The sequence below is a fragment of the Vombatus ursinus genome, unplaced genomic scaffold (genome assembly GCF_900497805.2).
Source record: "Vombatus ursinus unplaced genomic scaffold, bare-nosed wombat genome assembly UNPS02014778.1, whole genome shotgun sequence".
NCBI lineage: Eukaryota > Metazoa > Chordata > Mammalia > Diprotodontia > Vombatidae > Vombatus > Vombatus ursinus.
The window spans coordinates 46,843,114-46,858,081 of record NW_020954556.1 but is presented as its reverse complement, the minus strand read 5'-3'; the positions used below and the strand labels follow the sequence as shown (position 1 = coordinate 46,858,081).

General features: G+C 47.5%; 1 protein-coding gene across 1 annotated transcript in view; it reads left to right on the top strand.

Moving 5' to 3' along the window:
- Positions 1-14,968, top strand: part of TTC7A (tetratricopeptide repeat domain 7A) — a 202,809-nt gene that overhangs the window by 66,540 nt on the left and 121,301 nt on the right. Inside the window, exons 6-8 of the mRNA XM_027865179.1 lie at positions 2,153-2,231; positions 2,894-3,051; positions 3,815-3,878. Coding sequence (XP_027720980.1) covers positions 2,153-2,231; positions 2,894-3,051; positions 3,815-3,878 — 301 coding nt within the window. The remainder of the gene's footprint in view (positions 1-2,152; positions 2,232-2,893; positions 3,052-3,814; positions 3,879-14,968) is intronic.

The window sequence follows — 14,968 nt, the reverse complement described above, 5'->3', positions numbered from 1 at the left end:
TTGAAAGAAGGTTATTCTCCCACTCGCTAACCTGATGGTGACCATGTGGGGCATTTCCCTTTATTTGACCTTCTTCAGCCTGTGCTGTGCCCTAATGACTTCAACAGGTACTGTCCTGAGAGGAGTTGGGGGCCTCACGGAGCTCAGAACAGCTTGGTCTCAGATTGTCATTCTCAGGGGGCTTCTGCAGGGTTGTGGTGTGTGCTTTCTGTCAACTGGCTCATATGTACCAGCTCTTCATTTTTATTAATGAGTCTTGGTTTTTATTCCATGACTACTTGCTGATTAACCACACTTAAAAAAAAAATCCAAAACAGTTAAGAAAAACTGACATCTGAGTAAAAGTATGCTCATTTTGCACCCATAGACTCCCATCTCTCAACAGAGAGTAGGGTATTCCAACATCACTTGGAGCTAATGTGGATCGTCATATTTAGTTTTTTAGTGTTGTCTTCATTCATAAGTCATTTTGTGTATTGTTCTCCTAGTTATACTTTTGTATTTCAGTTCATACAAGTCTTCCTGTGTCTCTCTGAATTTCTCATTCCTTATGGTGGATTAATTTTCCTTTAGTATACTACATTTGTTCAGACATTCCCATATATACTTATATATAATTATATTTAATACATTATTTATATATGTCACATGTCAATAATATATTTAAATATAATCCACTACAGAAAGTGCTGCTTCGAAAATTTTGTTGTCCATGTGATGTTCTCTCTGTCTGTGGAGTGGGAAGAGACTTATGCCAGGGTGCCCAATCAGAAGGTTCTTACAGTAGCTCTCATGTGAGCTGCTCAGGGCCTGGGCCATGTTGGTGGCTGTCACAGTGGAAAGGAGGATGTTTTAAAGACAGAAGGGCCAAACTTGGACAGCAGACCAGTAGGAGGAGAACCAGGTGACCTTCATGTCACAAAAAACCTAGAATAGGTCCAGCTGCAGAATAGTCAAGGAAGGGAAGGATTGAAAAAGGCTATTAGATTTGGCAGTTAAGAAATCATGGATACCGTCAGAGAGAGCATTTCCAGTGGAATGCTGAGGACAGAAGCCAGACTGCAGAAGGTTTAGAAGACAGAGGGGGGAGAGGAAGTGGAGGCATCTTTTAACTATAGATGGCTTTCTTGTGGAGTTTAGCCATAAAAGGGTGGAGAGGTATAGGATGATAGCCAGTGGACATAGGCATTTCAAGTGAGAGTTTTTTGTTCTGTTTTGATTTTAAGTCTTGGGGGAGACCGGGCGGGGATATGTGTGCTTGTAGGCAGCAAAGAAGCGGCCAGTAAGTAGACTGGGAGAGATTGAAAATTAGTAGGATGGTTCAGTTGATAGGCAAATGCCTGAATGATGATGATACTAATAATTGGCTTTTATATAATTTGCCTTTACCTTCCTTGTCCCAATTGAGTCTTGGAGCAACCCTGAAAGTATGCAGTGAAGGTATTCTTATTGTCCCTGTTGTATAGGTGATGATACTGAGGCCAGTTTAATAACTTGACCTGTGGCACACAGCTGGTCAGTGTTAGAGGAAGGATTGAAACTGACATCTCCCAAATTCCAAGGCCCCGAACTTTTCTCCAGTGCATTGGGCTGCCTCGTGAAGATCCTGGGGAGAGTTCTTGGTGACTCCTGCCACGGGCTGCCCACCTCGTCGTACCAGTGTGTTATTCATACCCTGGGCACGCCGAGGCAGAGAAGTGGCAGAGAAGTCTCCGGATAGGCGAGCTATGTTAACATCTCGACTATCGCTGTTATGAATAACATTGATAGGGTGCTTTTGCCAAGCTCTTTACATATATTATCTCCTTTGATTGCCCCAAGAATTCAGTGAGGTAGATGTTAATTAGAGTAACCCTGTCCGGGGAAGCCTGGATCTTTGTCTCCAGTCTCTGTCTTTTTGAGAAAAACAAAAACAAAAATCTGACAGTCTTGCTTGCCTTTTTGAAAGGAAAGTTTTGTGGAAAGTTTGCTATCATTTATCTAATTATTGGGGTCACTGGGGCTCCTGATCATCTCCTTTTCCTTTTTAACATTTATTCTCCATCCTGTTTTCAAATGAAACTCAAGCAAGCGAGTTCCTTGCTCGAGTGTGAGGAAGAAGGCTGGATTAGGATGAGGCTGGCCATTGATACCGCTTCTGCTCTCCCAACAGGGACATCGTGAAGGGCATGAGTGAGCTGCGCGAAGTCCTTCGGATTGTGGAGACCCGAGCAACCCAGAACTTCAAAGTGGTAATGAGGGAATCCCGTGGAGGCCAGAGAAAGAGAGAGAGAGCGTGTGTGTGTGTATGTGCGCGCGTGCACACGCGTGCATGGGTCTGTGTGCCGCTCATGCGGTCATAGGCAGCTGTAGAACCGTTCTCTCCCTGGAATGACCTCAGGCTCCGGGTGCTGCCATGACGGCCTTGGGGCTTGTTCCTGGCCACTCTGCCTTCTCATCCTTGGTCCTCATGCAGACTGGCCCTCTTGGGCCTCAGTAGGTCCCTTGGAGGCATAGCTTCACAAGTGTCTTTGCAGCCAGGGGGCCCTCTGGTCTCTCTCAGGGATGATGAGGAGACTATCTGACTGAGAAATTCCCATGTGACATCCTCATAGCCTCAACCCTCACCGAGTTTTTTCTTTTTGGGGAGGCTGCGTCCCTAGACATGCAATTACAGCAGGCGGTAGACAACAGCATTGAATAGAAATGCCTGTAGGAGAAGGGAACGATTTCTGGGTATGGACTGGAGCAGTCCAGGACTTCATGGAGGAGATGGGAGTTGAGTGGAGCCTTGAAGGAGAGTGTGTGATGAATGACACGGGTGGATTGGAGAAGAAAGGACATCACAGAGATGTGTGTTGGAAGGGACTGATTGTGGGTGAAGTGCTGGACTTGGCCTTTTCCTCCCCGGCAGATGGCCGCGAAGCAGCTGGCAGGAATACTCCTGCATTCCCTGAGTGAGGACTGCTACTGGGGGCCCCTGTCACATCCTCTGCCGGAGTTTATGGGCAAAGAGCAGAATTCCTTCATCACCCAGCCTCTCAGGAAGCCTGATCTCTACGCTGGAGACAAGTAAGCCCTGGCGTGTTCTGCTCACCCTGTCCCAGAAAGCTAAACTAGCTCCCACCAAGTCTGCCTTCAACCCTGCGGGTCATCTCTGGTCCAAGTGCAATCCCCCAGATCTCCCAATTAGTTTGTAAATGGACTCCTTCCCAGCCCCTCCACCCCTTAAAGTAAGTCAGGTGGGCACTCAGGGTGCAAACTCAATTTCAGGTCAGCTTAAGCCAAGCATATCTGCAGTGGGGGAGGATGAGAATATGATGCATTCTAAGGCCAGCCAAGGGATGTGGTGGCCTTCTGCTCCTTGGGATTACCCCCTATTTTGTTGGAGTATTTGTGACACTCCTCTCCTCATAGTACAGATAATTGAAAGTTGACTACGTGACTACATTTTCCAAAGCCTCTAGTTTGTCAGTGCCTGTTAGACAATCCTCCTTCCTCTCCTCTCGGATGTCCCTGCAGTCTTGGGAAGGGACGTTTCCCCCTTTATTTGACAATTTGCAGTCTCAGACCTGAAAATTTTTCCTCTATGGGAAGGGTCTGGGAATTGGTCACTGAGGGTGCTTAAAAGAGCTTGGATCTCAGAAAAAGAGCTGCTTCTCAGAAGGTGGTGTCTGGTAGCTTATGAATCATGCAAAGGCTGCTTCGTGTTTCCAGGGACCAGTGTGAGAGAGACAGAGGGAGATGGGTCCCAGGCTGACCCCGTTTTCAGTGATCAAGCAGATGTGGGCTAAGGAGGTGGCGTCTGAGTGGGGTCTCGGTTTGTGTCTTTCAGTCTCTACTGCCCAAATGACAACATCGAGGAGGCTCTGCTGGTTCTTCTCATCAGTGAGTCCATGGTAAGCCAGTCGGGGTTGGCGGCCCCTTGGCCGCTGCATGGGGGAACGTGGAGTCACATAGAGTACTTGGGCGGCGGAACAGGTCTACTGCAAGCTGAAGCCAAATTCTGACTTGGGATTGGGGGTGGTGGGGAGAACGATGTCCAGGAGCTAGAAGCTTCGCAGACTAGCCCCTGCACCCTCAGGTCCTGTCTAAAGCTTGGGGCCTGGGCGTGAGGTGAAGGGGGCGGCTTTGGGGTTCAGGGAGTTTTCTTCAGCGGAAAGAAGAGGGAAGGACAGTTAAGATGACTGCCTCCATTCCTTATGTACCTCCCCTTAGTTTGCCACACATTAGTATCGATCAGTCAGATTCACTGAGCCTTGGTTCTCTATCCCATCCTGAGCTGGGTGCCTTGAGGGGTAAAAAGAGTATAAGATTATAAACTCCCTGCCCTCATAGAGCTTACAGTCCGACTGGGGGAGAAGTTATATGTATGCATGACAAGTGGCAGTGGGTCAGAAGTGCCAAGTGAGTTGTCGGTGCTGACTGTGGACTAGAGGGGTGCCAGAGGGCTTCATGGAGCTGAGATTTAAGCTGAACCTTGAAGCAGGGATTGGACTTAAAGGGCACTCCGGGAGAGGTGAAAAGATGTGGAAGAGGGAAACCCCCATGTGTTTGAGGGGCAGGGAGGACGCCAGTCTGGCTGAAGTGGGAGATGAGACAAAGGGCCTGCCAGCTTTAGGAGTCTGTCGGCAGTGGGGAGCCCACGAGGGCTTTTGAACAGAGAATAAAAATGGTGTTTAAGGAAGATTAATTTGGCAGCAGACTGGATCGGTAGGGCTTGACGAGGAAATACTTCACCACCACCCCCCTTTCTGTCCCCAAACAAATCTTCCAGAGCTCCCACACCGTTTATGGTCTCAGATCCACAGAAGCTGTGCAGAAGTTTGCCCAGATCCGATACTGGGCGGCTTTCCTAGTTCATTGACCACAACTCGGAGACCTTCCAACAAGTGGGTAGTAGGAGAGAAATGTGGTGTGAAGCTAAAGCAAACAGACATAGAAACTACTGTTCGTTCAAGGTCCCAGTGCAAGGAGTAAGATGTGAATGCTAACTGAGGTAACCCTTGTCCAGGAAGGTTGGCAGAATTGTAGACTTGTGAAGTGGGTGAATGGTTATTTATCAGAAGAACATCTCTGCCTGGTTGGCTCAGTGATTTAGAGCCACAGCCCTGGGTTTGAGCTCTCTGAAGGCTAATATGCTGTTCACTAATCCCTGCCACAGACTGACCTCTGACCCTAGCCATAAAATCATAGCATCTTAGAGTTGGAAGTCCTTTGGTTTACCTCCCACCCCACACAGGAATCCACCCTTAAAATATCCCTGACAAGTGGTGAACCAGTTTCAGCATAAATGTTTTCAGGGATGAGGAGCTCCTTCCATGTCATGAGTGGGCAGCTCTGAGTATTAGAAACTTCTTCCTGGTATTGAGTCAAAATCTCCTTTCTTGAAGCTTGGCCCAGTTGGTCACTGGCTGTGGCTACAAATTGACTCAAGAATTCTTGTTGTAGAAAGGACCTCCAGCCACAGACATATTGATTCTCCCCCCATGCCACAGACTGAGCCCTAATCCTGCCTGTAGGCCAACTGCTTAGTATGGTGCCACTGGACCACAAGCATTTAATTCAGATGGTCATTCTGCCAACACACCCATATGCCCTAAGCATTCAGCTGATTGAGGTCTAAGGTGTTGCCTTTTATCAAAAACCAGGACTTTAGATGAACTGCCATATTTTTATATCCAGAAAAGAAAATTTTTCTTTTGTCCAACTTTTTTTTTTCCCTTTTGCAATAACACAAATAATTGGTAAGTGGCAAAAATTGGGAAGTGTTTGTTAACAGTGGGTGAGGTGAGTGGTGGTGTAGGGTTTTCCTTGAGAATCTGGAAGAATGCAAAGCCAAGGAGTTAGTAAAGCACAGGAGGGCTTCTCTGTCCACTCTGGCCATTTTGCAAACAATCACCTTACTTGGGCCCACACCCAACCTGGAAGCATGCCCTGGTAAATCTGCACTGGGGCCTCTTGAAATATTTAGAAAATTTGAGGCCTGTAGAGAAAACATAAGCCTTAGACTTAAGTCAAGATTGGAATGAACAAGGATTTAACACCATCTCCCCACCCATCCCCCTCCAATCTCATTCCACCTTCCTGTAGCCCCAGGAACCCCAGGCAAGAGCCCGGTGACTGCCTTCCAGCCTCTCGTTGCTGTCTTATTGTACTTTTTCCACAATCCATCTGCCTTTGCTCTAGGGTCATAGTGAAGACCAGTGGAAATGTTGAATCCTGGCAACCCAGACTTCTGGTCCCTTGTTGGGGCCACACAACTCAGCCTCCACCTTTCCATGACCCAAAGTCCCAGACATTCTTACCTGATCTTGATGCTGGCAGAGTTTTCGTTGGCTTCCTCAGGAACTGTGTCCAGGTGCAGATGCTCAGCTGGGGTGAAGCCTATCAGATATCAGCCGGCTGCCTTGGCATCTGCTTAATGTCTTACGGTGTCTGAAGGATTAGGGAAGCTGCGTGGGGAAGCCATTAAGACAGAGCCCGCCTGCAAGGCCTAATCGGCCTCTCTGCTTACCAGGCTGCCAGGCAGAGATTGCTGTAGCAGGAGGTGTTCGAGGACCCCACCTCGGGCAGCTTTGCTGGCCTACTGTGTGTTGCCTGGATTAGAATGCCAAGGAGCAGCCAATGTCATCTAGTCCACTCCAGCCCCCTCTCCCGCATTCTATAGATGAGGAGACCAAGGCCCACCCAGATAAAGCCTAAGGTGACCAGGTGAGCAAAGTGCCATCCCAGCAGCAGAGCCAGAATGGGAGCAGGGCTGAGAACTGGAATTCTCTGGAGACGGGTTAGTCTTGTCACTTCTGCACTTGAGGACAGCACGCTCCCCATAGTAGCGTGGGTTTCTCTGCCTGTTCATGAGCAGGGGACTATGATCTATCTATGTAGAAAGGTCCTTCTCCAAGTCTTGAGTCTTAACACTGAATCATGCTGCCCTCGATCAGAACAAATAGGATTATAAAACCATAGGGAAAGGGACCTTAGAGGTCAACCAGTCCCCCCATCCCATTTTACAGATGAGGAAACAGGCCTAGAGAGGTTAAATGATTTGCCCAAGGTCACACAGACACTAAATGGCAGATGGAGGATTTGAACCCAAGTCCTTTTGACTCTACTGTACCACTGTTGGAAAGAGTCCTGGACTGAGAAATCAGGAGATGTGAGTTCTAGTTTCTCTTCTTACATTAATGAGTTGTATGACCTTCAGGAAGTCATTTTATCTTTTGGGGCCCATTTTCTGATTGTGGAAGGAGCTGAAGCTTGGCCTGGAGAGAGGTTGGATCGGGGAATTAGAGGATCTGGGTGTGAATCTTTACAGCCGTATGACACCTGACCTCTCTGGGCCTCTGAAGGGAAGAGGGGTTAAGAGGTGAAATATGGACTAGACCACGGGATCTTTAAGGTCTTAATATATTAGACCTGGGTTCCAATTCTGGTCTTAATACTGTATGACTCTAGATGAGTCACACATGTTGGAGTTGTCTCCCCCATTAAATTGTGAGCTCCTGGAGAGCAGGGACCGCACTGCCTTTTACCTCTTTTTGTATCCCCAGCACTTAGCACAGTGCCTGGCACGAGGGTGCTTAATAAGTGTTGACTGATTTATTGTTTGAAGTCACTTAACTTCTGAGCTCAGATTTCTCATGGGTAAAATCTGGATCATATACCTAACAGCTTACTTCACAAGGTTGTTGTCAGAGAAGTGCTTTGTGCATCTCAAAGGGCTGTGAAATCAAGTTGTTACTATTATTGTTACAGTGGTAAGGTTGAAATAGGCTCTGAGGCCCTAGGCAACCAGATGGCACTATGGATAGAGTTTGATTTTGGAGTCAGGAAGACCACAGTTCTAATACTGCCCCAGACACTGGTTAGCAGGGTCATTCTGGTCAAGTGACTTTGTCTTTGCTAGCCTTAGTTTTCTCATCTCTAAAATGGAGCTAATAATGGCCCCTACCTCCCAGGGTTGTTTGGATCAAATGAGTTACCATATGTAAAGTACTTTGGAAACTTTAAAGTACCATTAAGGCCTCTTCTGGCTCGAACATTCTGATCCATTGTTCCATCCTTGAGTTGCCAGTAGGAAAATCCCCGAATTCTTTTATGTGAACCCTTGGAACCTAGATGTGCCTCTTTGAATGAGATAGGGGTAGGGGTGGAGTTTCAGGTGATTTTTTTTTGTTTCTGCTATGTTTCCAAGGACTTTATAATTTATATATAATATACATACATACATACATACATACATATATATATATATAGTTGCCTTAGCAACTCAAACCAACAGCTAGAATCAACAGCAGTAGTTTGCCAAACTAAACACACATTTTTCTTCAATGACTTTGAACCCCCCCCCCCACCCCTCAGCAACAGCACAAAATCCAGCAGCCATCAGTGAGTCAGTTGGTGCTAGAGCTAATTCACTAGACTTCCTAGAATCAGACTATCAAAGCATAAAATGGTGGTGAAACCAGGTTGGTCTGGCATTCACTTTATACCTTGTAGGGGAGGAGAAAATGTGGGTGGGGGGACTGGCGGGGCAGTGGTAATGCTCCCTGGGGGCAGCTGCTTTGGCCGCCTTAGCTGGACTTTTGCAGTGCCCGCTCTGGGGGGCAGGCCCACTCTGTGGTTCTTGCTGCCATTGCTGCCAGACCAGTCCAGGCCTCCCTCCCCTTTCCCTGGACGGTCGCATCAGCCTCCTGGTCTTCCAGCCTCAGCTCTGTCGCCCTCCGATTGCTCTTCCTGGCACACAGGTGTGATCACACCATCACTGCCGCCCAGTCACTTCCAGTGGCTTCCGGCTGCCCACCACACAAGACTGACCGCTTAAGTCCAGAATTCAAGGCAGCACTGTGCAGTGTTCAGAGTGCTGGAGTCAGTCAGGAGACCGCAACTTTACTTTTACCTTAGACACTTACTAGCTGTAACAGCGGGCACTGTTTCCTCACCTTTAAAATGAGAGTAAAATAAGGTAATGTACCTAAAGAGCTATGTCAATCTCAAAGCACTATGTAAATGTCGGTTATAATCTGGATCTAACCAGTAGTAGTGAAAGTGCTGCTGACATGGAGTCAAGAAAACCTGAGTTCAAATCCGACTTCAGGCACCTAGCAGGGTGACCCTGGGCGGGGTTTTGCTCCTCTGTAAAATGAGGTTAATAATGGCACCTGCCTCCCTGGTTTGTTGAGGATCAAATGAGAAAATAATTCTAAGGCGCTTCAGCACAGTGCCTGGCACGTGGTAAATGCTATATCAGTGTTAGTCGCTGCTGTTCTTATTCCTTCCCTCATAAATTCTATACTCATCAATTGCTAAACAAATCCTTCACTTTTCCTCCTCCGTGACTTTGCCTGTGTTGTGCCCTCCACATGGAATGCCTTCCATTCTCCCCGAAGGCTCAGATACTCCTGGTACTTCTCAGATACTGTCCAACCTTTTCTGAAGCTCAACTGCTTCCTCCTAGGGGGTCCCCTTTCATCTTAGCTTGTAGTGTTTTATGGGCCTCTGGTGTACTTTTCACATTCTACTTTGTATATTGTCTTATAGCCCCCTACTCAGGTAGGGACTGAGTGTTGTTTAAGGTAGCTCTCCAATGGCCTAGCACAATGCATTGCATTGAGTATATACTTCATTTTTTTGTTTTTTTGTTTTTTTTTGTTTTTTGGCTAGGTAGTGGGGGTAAGTGACTTGCCCAGGGTCACACGGCTAGTAAGTGTTATGTGTCTGAGGCTGGATTTGAACTCAGGTCCTCCTGAATCCAGGGCCAGTGCTCTATCCACTGTGCCACCGAGCTGCCCCTACACTTCATTTTTAAAAAATTATTTATTTGTTTTTTGCTTTCATCATTCACTTCTATAAGATTTTGAGTTCTAAATTTTCTCCCCCTCCCTCTGCTGCCCCCTCCCCAAGAAGGCATGCAATCTGATATAGGCTATACTTGTATAATCGTATTAAACCTATTTCCACATTAGTCGTGTTGTAAAGAAGAATTAGAACCAAAGGGAAAACCACGAGAGAAAAGAAACAAAAAAATTTAGTATGCTTTGGTCTGCATTCAGACTCCATTGTTCTTTCTTTGGATGTGGATAACATTTTCTGTCATGAGTCTTTTGGAATTGTCTTAGATCCTTGTATTGCTGAGAAGAGTTAAGTCTATCAAAGTCGGCAAGCACACAATGTTGCTGTTACTGGAGTACACACTTTTCAAATGATTGCTTGTTGCACGTTCTGTCTTGGTAGTTTTAGGAAATCTGTGGGCCAGGTTGCCTTTTGGGCCCTGTTCATTGAACATCCCCTGGTTTGCAGTTCAGTAAAGAATGAACATTTTGTGTTGATTCCATCTGGGGCCCAGCAAAGCAGTTCAGTTCATTCCAGCATTTTGGTTTGTATCTCTGTGTCTAGTCCCTCCTTGGTGACATAGGGGGAGGGCCATTGAGAAGGGAGGGAAGGAAGGAAAGAGGAAGGGAGGGGGAGGACTCATGGATGATTTTGCTGTGTTACTTCCAGTAACTCTTAGAACCACCCTGGTCCTCACTGTTATCCTTTTTTTACTCTATGTCTCACTTTTCTCACTGTAAAATCTCTTCCATCCATACCTTTTTCGTGGTGCCAGGGGATAAAGTAGAAAGAGCATTTACTGTCCCCAGTACAAGGCACTCTATAATAAATATTAGCTTTATGTATTATCTGGCCCGTAATTACTTTCTGGTGGGTAGGGTTAGGTATTTGCTCCGTGAAAGCCATGAAGATGCCAGGCAGTATACTAGCTCACACTGGCACAAGTGGTTTCCTGGTGGGACCCTACTTGAAGCAAACCTTATATTTAAAAAGCAGTACTTACCAAACAGATAAATTAGTATATTCAGTATGTCTAGAGGGGTGGGGGTAGGAACGCTTGGGGTAGGAAAGGAGGAAGGAGGGGCTAATGTGCTTTGCAAAAGAATTCTTCACATTATAAAAAAGACTCACCGAGGGGACTTTTTTTAAACATTACAACTTCTTGATACATTTAAGTTTTGACTCAGTTGGCAGAACTCGGCTTTTTCTGGAGCCTTTCAAGAAGGTACCAATTGCCTTAAGTGAGGTCACCTCTTTGGAGCATATGTTTGGCTGCTTATTGAGAGTCTAACTTAGTTCCTTCCTGAAAGTTGTCAGCTTTACTACATCCCTCAGACCAGATTCCAAGAGCATCTCTGGTCTTTAGACACCTTGGAGCCCACTGGGAAAGAAGATTTTGTTTCTGGTATCATTGAGAAGATTTTATTTGACTCTTAACATATCCAGAAGATTCCTTTGAGGTACATTGTGTCCTCCCAGCCCAGCCTCCTTGGGAGGTACTAGATGGGAAGCGTTCCCTCGGATTCTTCCTTTGGCCTTTGAGGAAAGGAGAAGGGTTCTGCTCCGGAGGAGGAGATCTGGTCCAAGAGAGACTTCAAGTTCCGTCTTGGAAACTCAAGGCCCTTCTTGCCAGGCAGCAGAATGTGCTGAGACTTATGAAACTGGAGTGAAGTGTGGGGCGAGCCCAGTCTGGGGGCTGATGTGGGCTGGGGTGTCCGTCATCCCGGTAGATGGGAGATGTAACGTGTTATTTCTTGGCTATATATAATGGCTGCTCTAGAGCCAATGGTAATTATGTGTGCTGGGGAGAAGGAGAAGCCAAACATTAGAATGTCCTTCAGGGAGGGGGTTGGCCTTCCAAACTAGCTGGCTCCTCGTTGACGATTCCAGGAGGCTTCTTTCCTCCTGTTGCTTCTGCTTCAGTTTTGACAAGTACCTGCAAAGAGGCGTAGGTGAAGCATACAATCTCAGCTTCGGAAGGGGACCTCAGCTGGAAGACCTTCAGTGTCAGGGAGCCCACTACCATTTGAGGAATCTCATTCCTCTCTTCTCTTCTCTTCGACTGGGAGCCCCTTGAGGGCAGGGACCGTTTTTGTCTTTCTTTGTACCCCTTGTGCTTAGCTCAGCGTCTGGCATATAGTAGGTGCTTAATTAATGCTTTGTTGATTTAACTACTTCTAATTATCAGGAGGTGTTTCATGGCTTCAAGTCTGAACTGTCCACTTGCAGCTGCCTCCCATGGGACTTGGGATTCTTCTCTCCCCGGCCACGCAGAACACATCTAATCCTTCTTTCACATGATAACCCTTCACATATTTGAAGACATCTATCATGGGTCTCCTGAGCCTTCTCTTCCCCAAACCAAACATTCCCAGTTTGCTTAGATAATTGCTCAGAAAAATGAGGGGTGGTTGCTTGAGACTTGCTCACGCGGCTGAGTGTCCAGGGATTGGTTGACCTGTTGTTAAGGGGATTTATCTATGAGACACCAGCAGAATCCAATTTTCCTACAGATACTGGGTCTCAGTGACCTCCTTGTGAAAGGCCTGGCCTTGATTTTGATTGGGGCATTCCTCCAAGAATATCTGTGTCCTGTGCCCCTTTAGGCGGGTACTATGCCGAGTGAGCACCCATGACCCTTCAGTGTGGGTCATTTATCCGGCCCATCCTGATCCAGGAGTGAAGGACGCAGAAGAGGGGAATGAGAAGTTCTGTTGTTCGCAGAGGATTGGGAAGAGGCTCTGAATCCCTCTGTTATCTACTACTGGGACTGCTAGGCTGAGGAAACTTGGAAGTCAACCAACATGGATCCTAGTCTTGGCTCACTATGTTATGTTGGGCTAACCCTGTAGACTGGCCTTCTCTGGGCCCTCGTTTGTCAGTCTCCAAAATGAGGGTGATAACTGTCTACAAGAATCACAGACTGTCAAAGAGCAAGAGACCTTGGAGCTCAGTCTTCAGGGATGTTTTGAGAATCAAATGAGAGTGTCAGTAAAAGTACCGTGAAAAGATCATCAGTCAGTCATCAAGCCTTTATTAAGCACTCGTCACAGGTGTATATCAAACAGTGCTGCTGTGAAGGATTCAGGGACAAAAATCCAGACATTTTCTAACATCAGCTTCCATCCAAACAGAAGAAACAGTGTGCTCATCGACTGTGTATTTTAATATGTACAAAAGAGCTAACCAGGTAACCTCAAAGGGGGAGGCGGCACTAGCAGCCAGGGGCTCCAGGAAAGAGCTCATGCACAGAGTGCTGCTTTGGGCGGATCTCGAAAGAGCCTGGGGAATTCCAGAGGTGGTGTTGGGGAGAGGGCATTCTGGATTTGAAGGCGCCATTAATGTCAAGGGTGCTATTCATATAAGGGGTTATTCCCAGGGTGAGGTGGTCCTGGTGTAATCCCTTTGTGTTCCTTAAGCACCTGCCTTTCAGCTAGCCCCTAAGTGACTGAGATGCCCGCAGAGGGACCTTTCCCATGAGTCGAGGAAAGCTTCCTAAATGCGATAGGATTTCAAAGTCTACTTAAATGAAGAAAAAGGTATGGGGTTGATAATCTGAGGAGAGGAGGTAGGGGCCCACAGCAGTCCAGGCCTAGGGACAGCTCTAGCAAAGCTTTACGTTATCAGACTTAAAGGGGCACGGAATCATAAGATTTAGGTCCTGAAAAGGCCTTGGGGTGGGGGTGGGGGAGGCAAAAAATGGGCCTGGCCAGGGCAGTGTAGTGTGCCAAGTACTGTGTTAACTTGGGACTACAGATACAAAAGTGGGATCAGTCCTTGCCCTCCAAGACTTTACATTCTGATACCCTTTCCAGCAGCAGAGAGATCTCATTTATTAAAGAGATCTTGTGATCTCTTTAATAATAATAGTAGTAACTGAACCTTCCTTGCAGAATTGGAGGCCTACAACTGGTTTTTCTGAACTGCGTTTTTGCCCCCTTTTTCTGAAGTCTCTGAGCCATATTCACTGCTGCAGACTTGGTCAGCCTCTGAGCTGTAGCAAGTGGGCCTGTGGGTTTCCTCCATTACCCACTAGCCCCCTCCCCATTGCGCACATCCTTCCCCCAATCCTGTTGACAGCAGCTACTGAGAGCTGCAGCCTGGCAACCACAGCCCGGCCCAGACACCCTGCCCAAAACCATGGCAACCGTGCCACAGACAAGCTGCTCTTCCTGTGGTAACCACATCACACCTTCCTCCTGGCCAGCCTTGCCTTGCCAGCGTGCCTGCCGCCACAGGGCCTCCCTCAGGACCCCCTGGCCTAGGACCTGTTTTTCCCTGATGCTGGTTTTGTAGTTGCTGGGGGCCCACAGTCTCTGACCTGGAGTGGTCATCTCCTTCTCCGTGGCAGAGTCTCTGACATCACCCTGCGCTGGTTGCTGGCAGGTCCCAGTTCCAAGGATGACAGGAAGAGTCCGTGCCTGGGAGGTCAGCTTTTCCAGGACTATAGGCCCCAGTGAGGATAAGCCTGTGTCCATCACCAGCCAGCGGTTGTTGGCATTTCCTTCTAGGTGGCCCTCGGGTGAGAGGAGCTTCCCGTCCTTTCTCATGTTTGCCCCTGAATGTTATTTTAATGTGTCAAGATTGTGGCTGGGGTTACTCTTAGGGGAGCTGGCCAGCTGGAGTTAGGGGACCGCTGGCATTTGCCTAGCTGGGGCTCAGAGGAAAACTGCTCATTTTTCCTTAAACACAACCAGGCATTTCTTATCCTGGAGCCTTCACACAGGCTCCAAAGCTGAAACACCCTCCCTCTATTCCCCCGAATCCTTTCTGCCTCTCTCCTTCAAAGTGCTGTTCACAGCTCCCTTCCACCAGAAAACTGTCCTGGGTCACCCGGCCGTGGCCTCTGGCTTACGCTGATATCACCATTTAAGGCTTAGAAAGCAACTTTGCTCACAGCAGCCATGAAGAAAGAAGTGAGTGTTACACAAGTATAAAGGGGGGCAGCGTGTCTGACTGGAGAGACACTGGTGAAGAATCCCAGGGTCCACTTACTAACACTTCTGCCTTGATTTGCCCAGTCACAAAGGGGGTAGATTTTAGAGCTAGAATTTGAACTCGAGTCTCTTGGTTTCAACTGTAGTTCCTAGCCCTGTGACCCTCACATCTTTCCCTTGGGGCCCTTTCTTCTTTATTGCCAGCCCTTGGGTTTCCC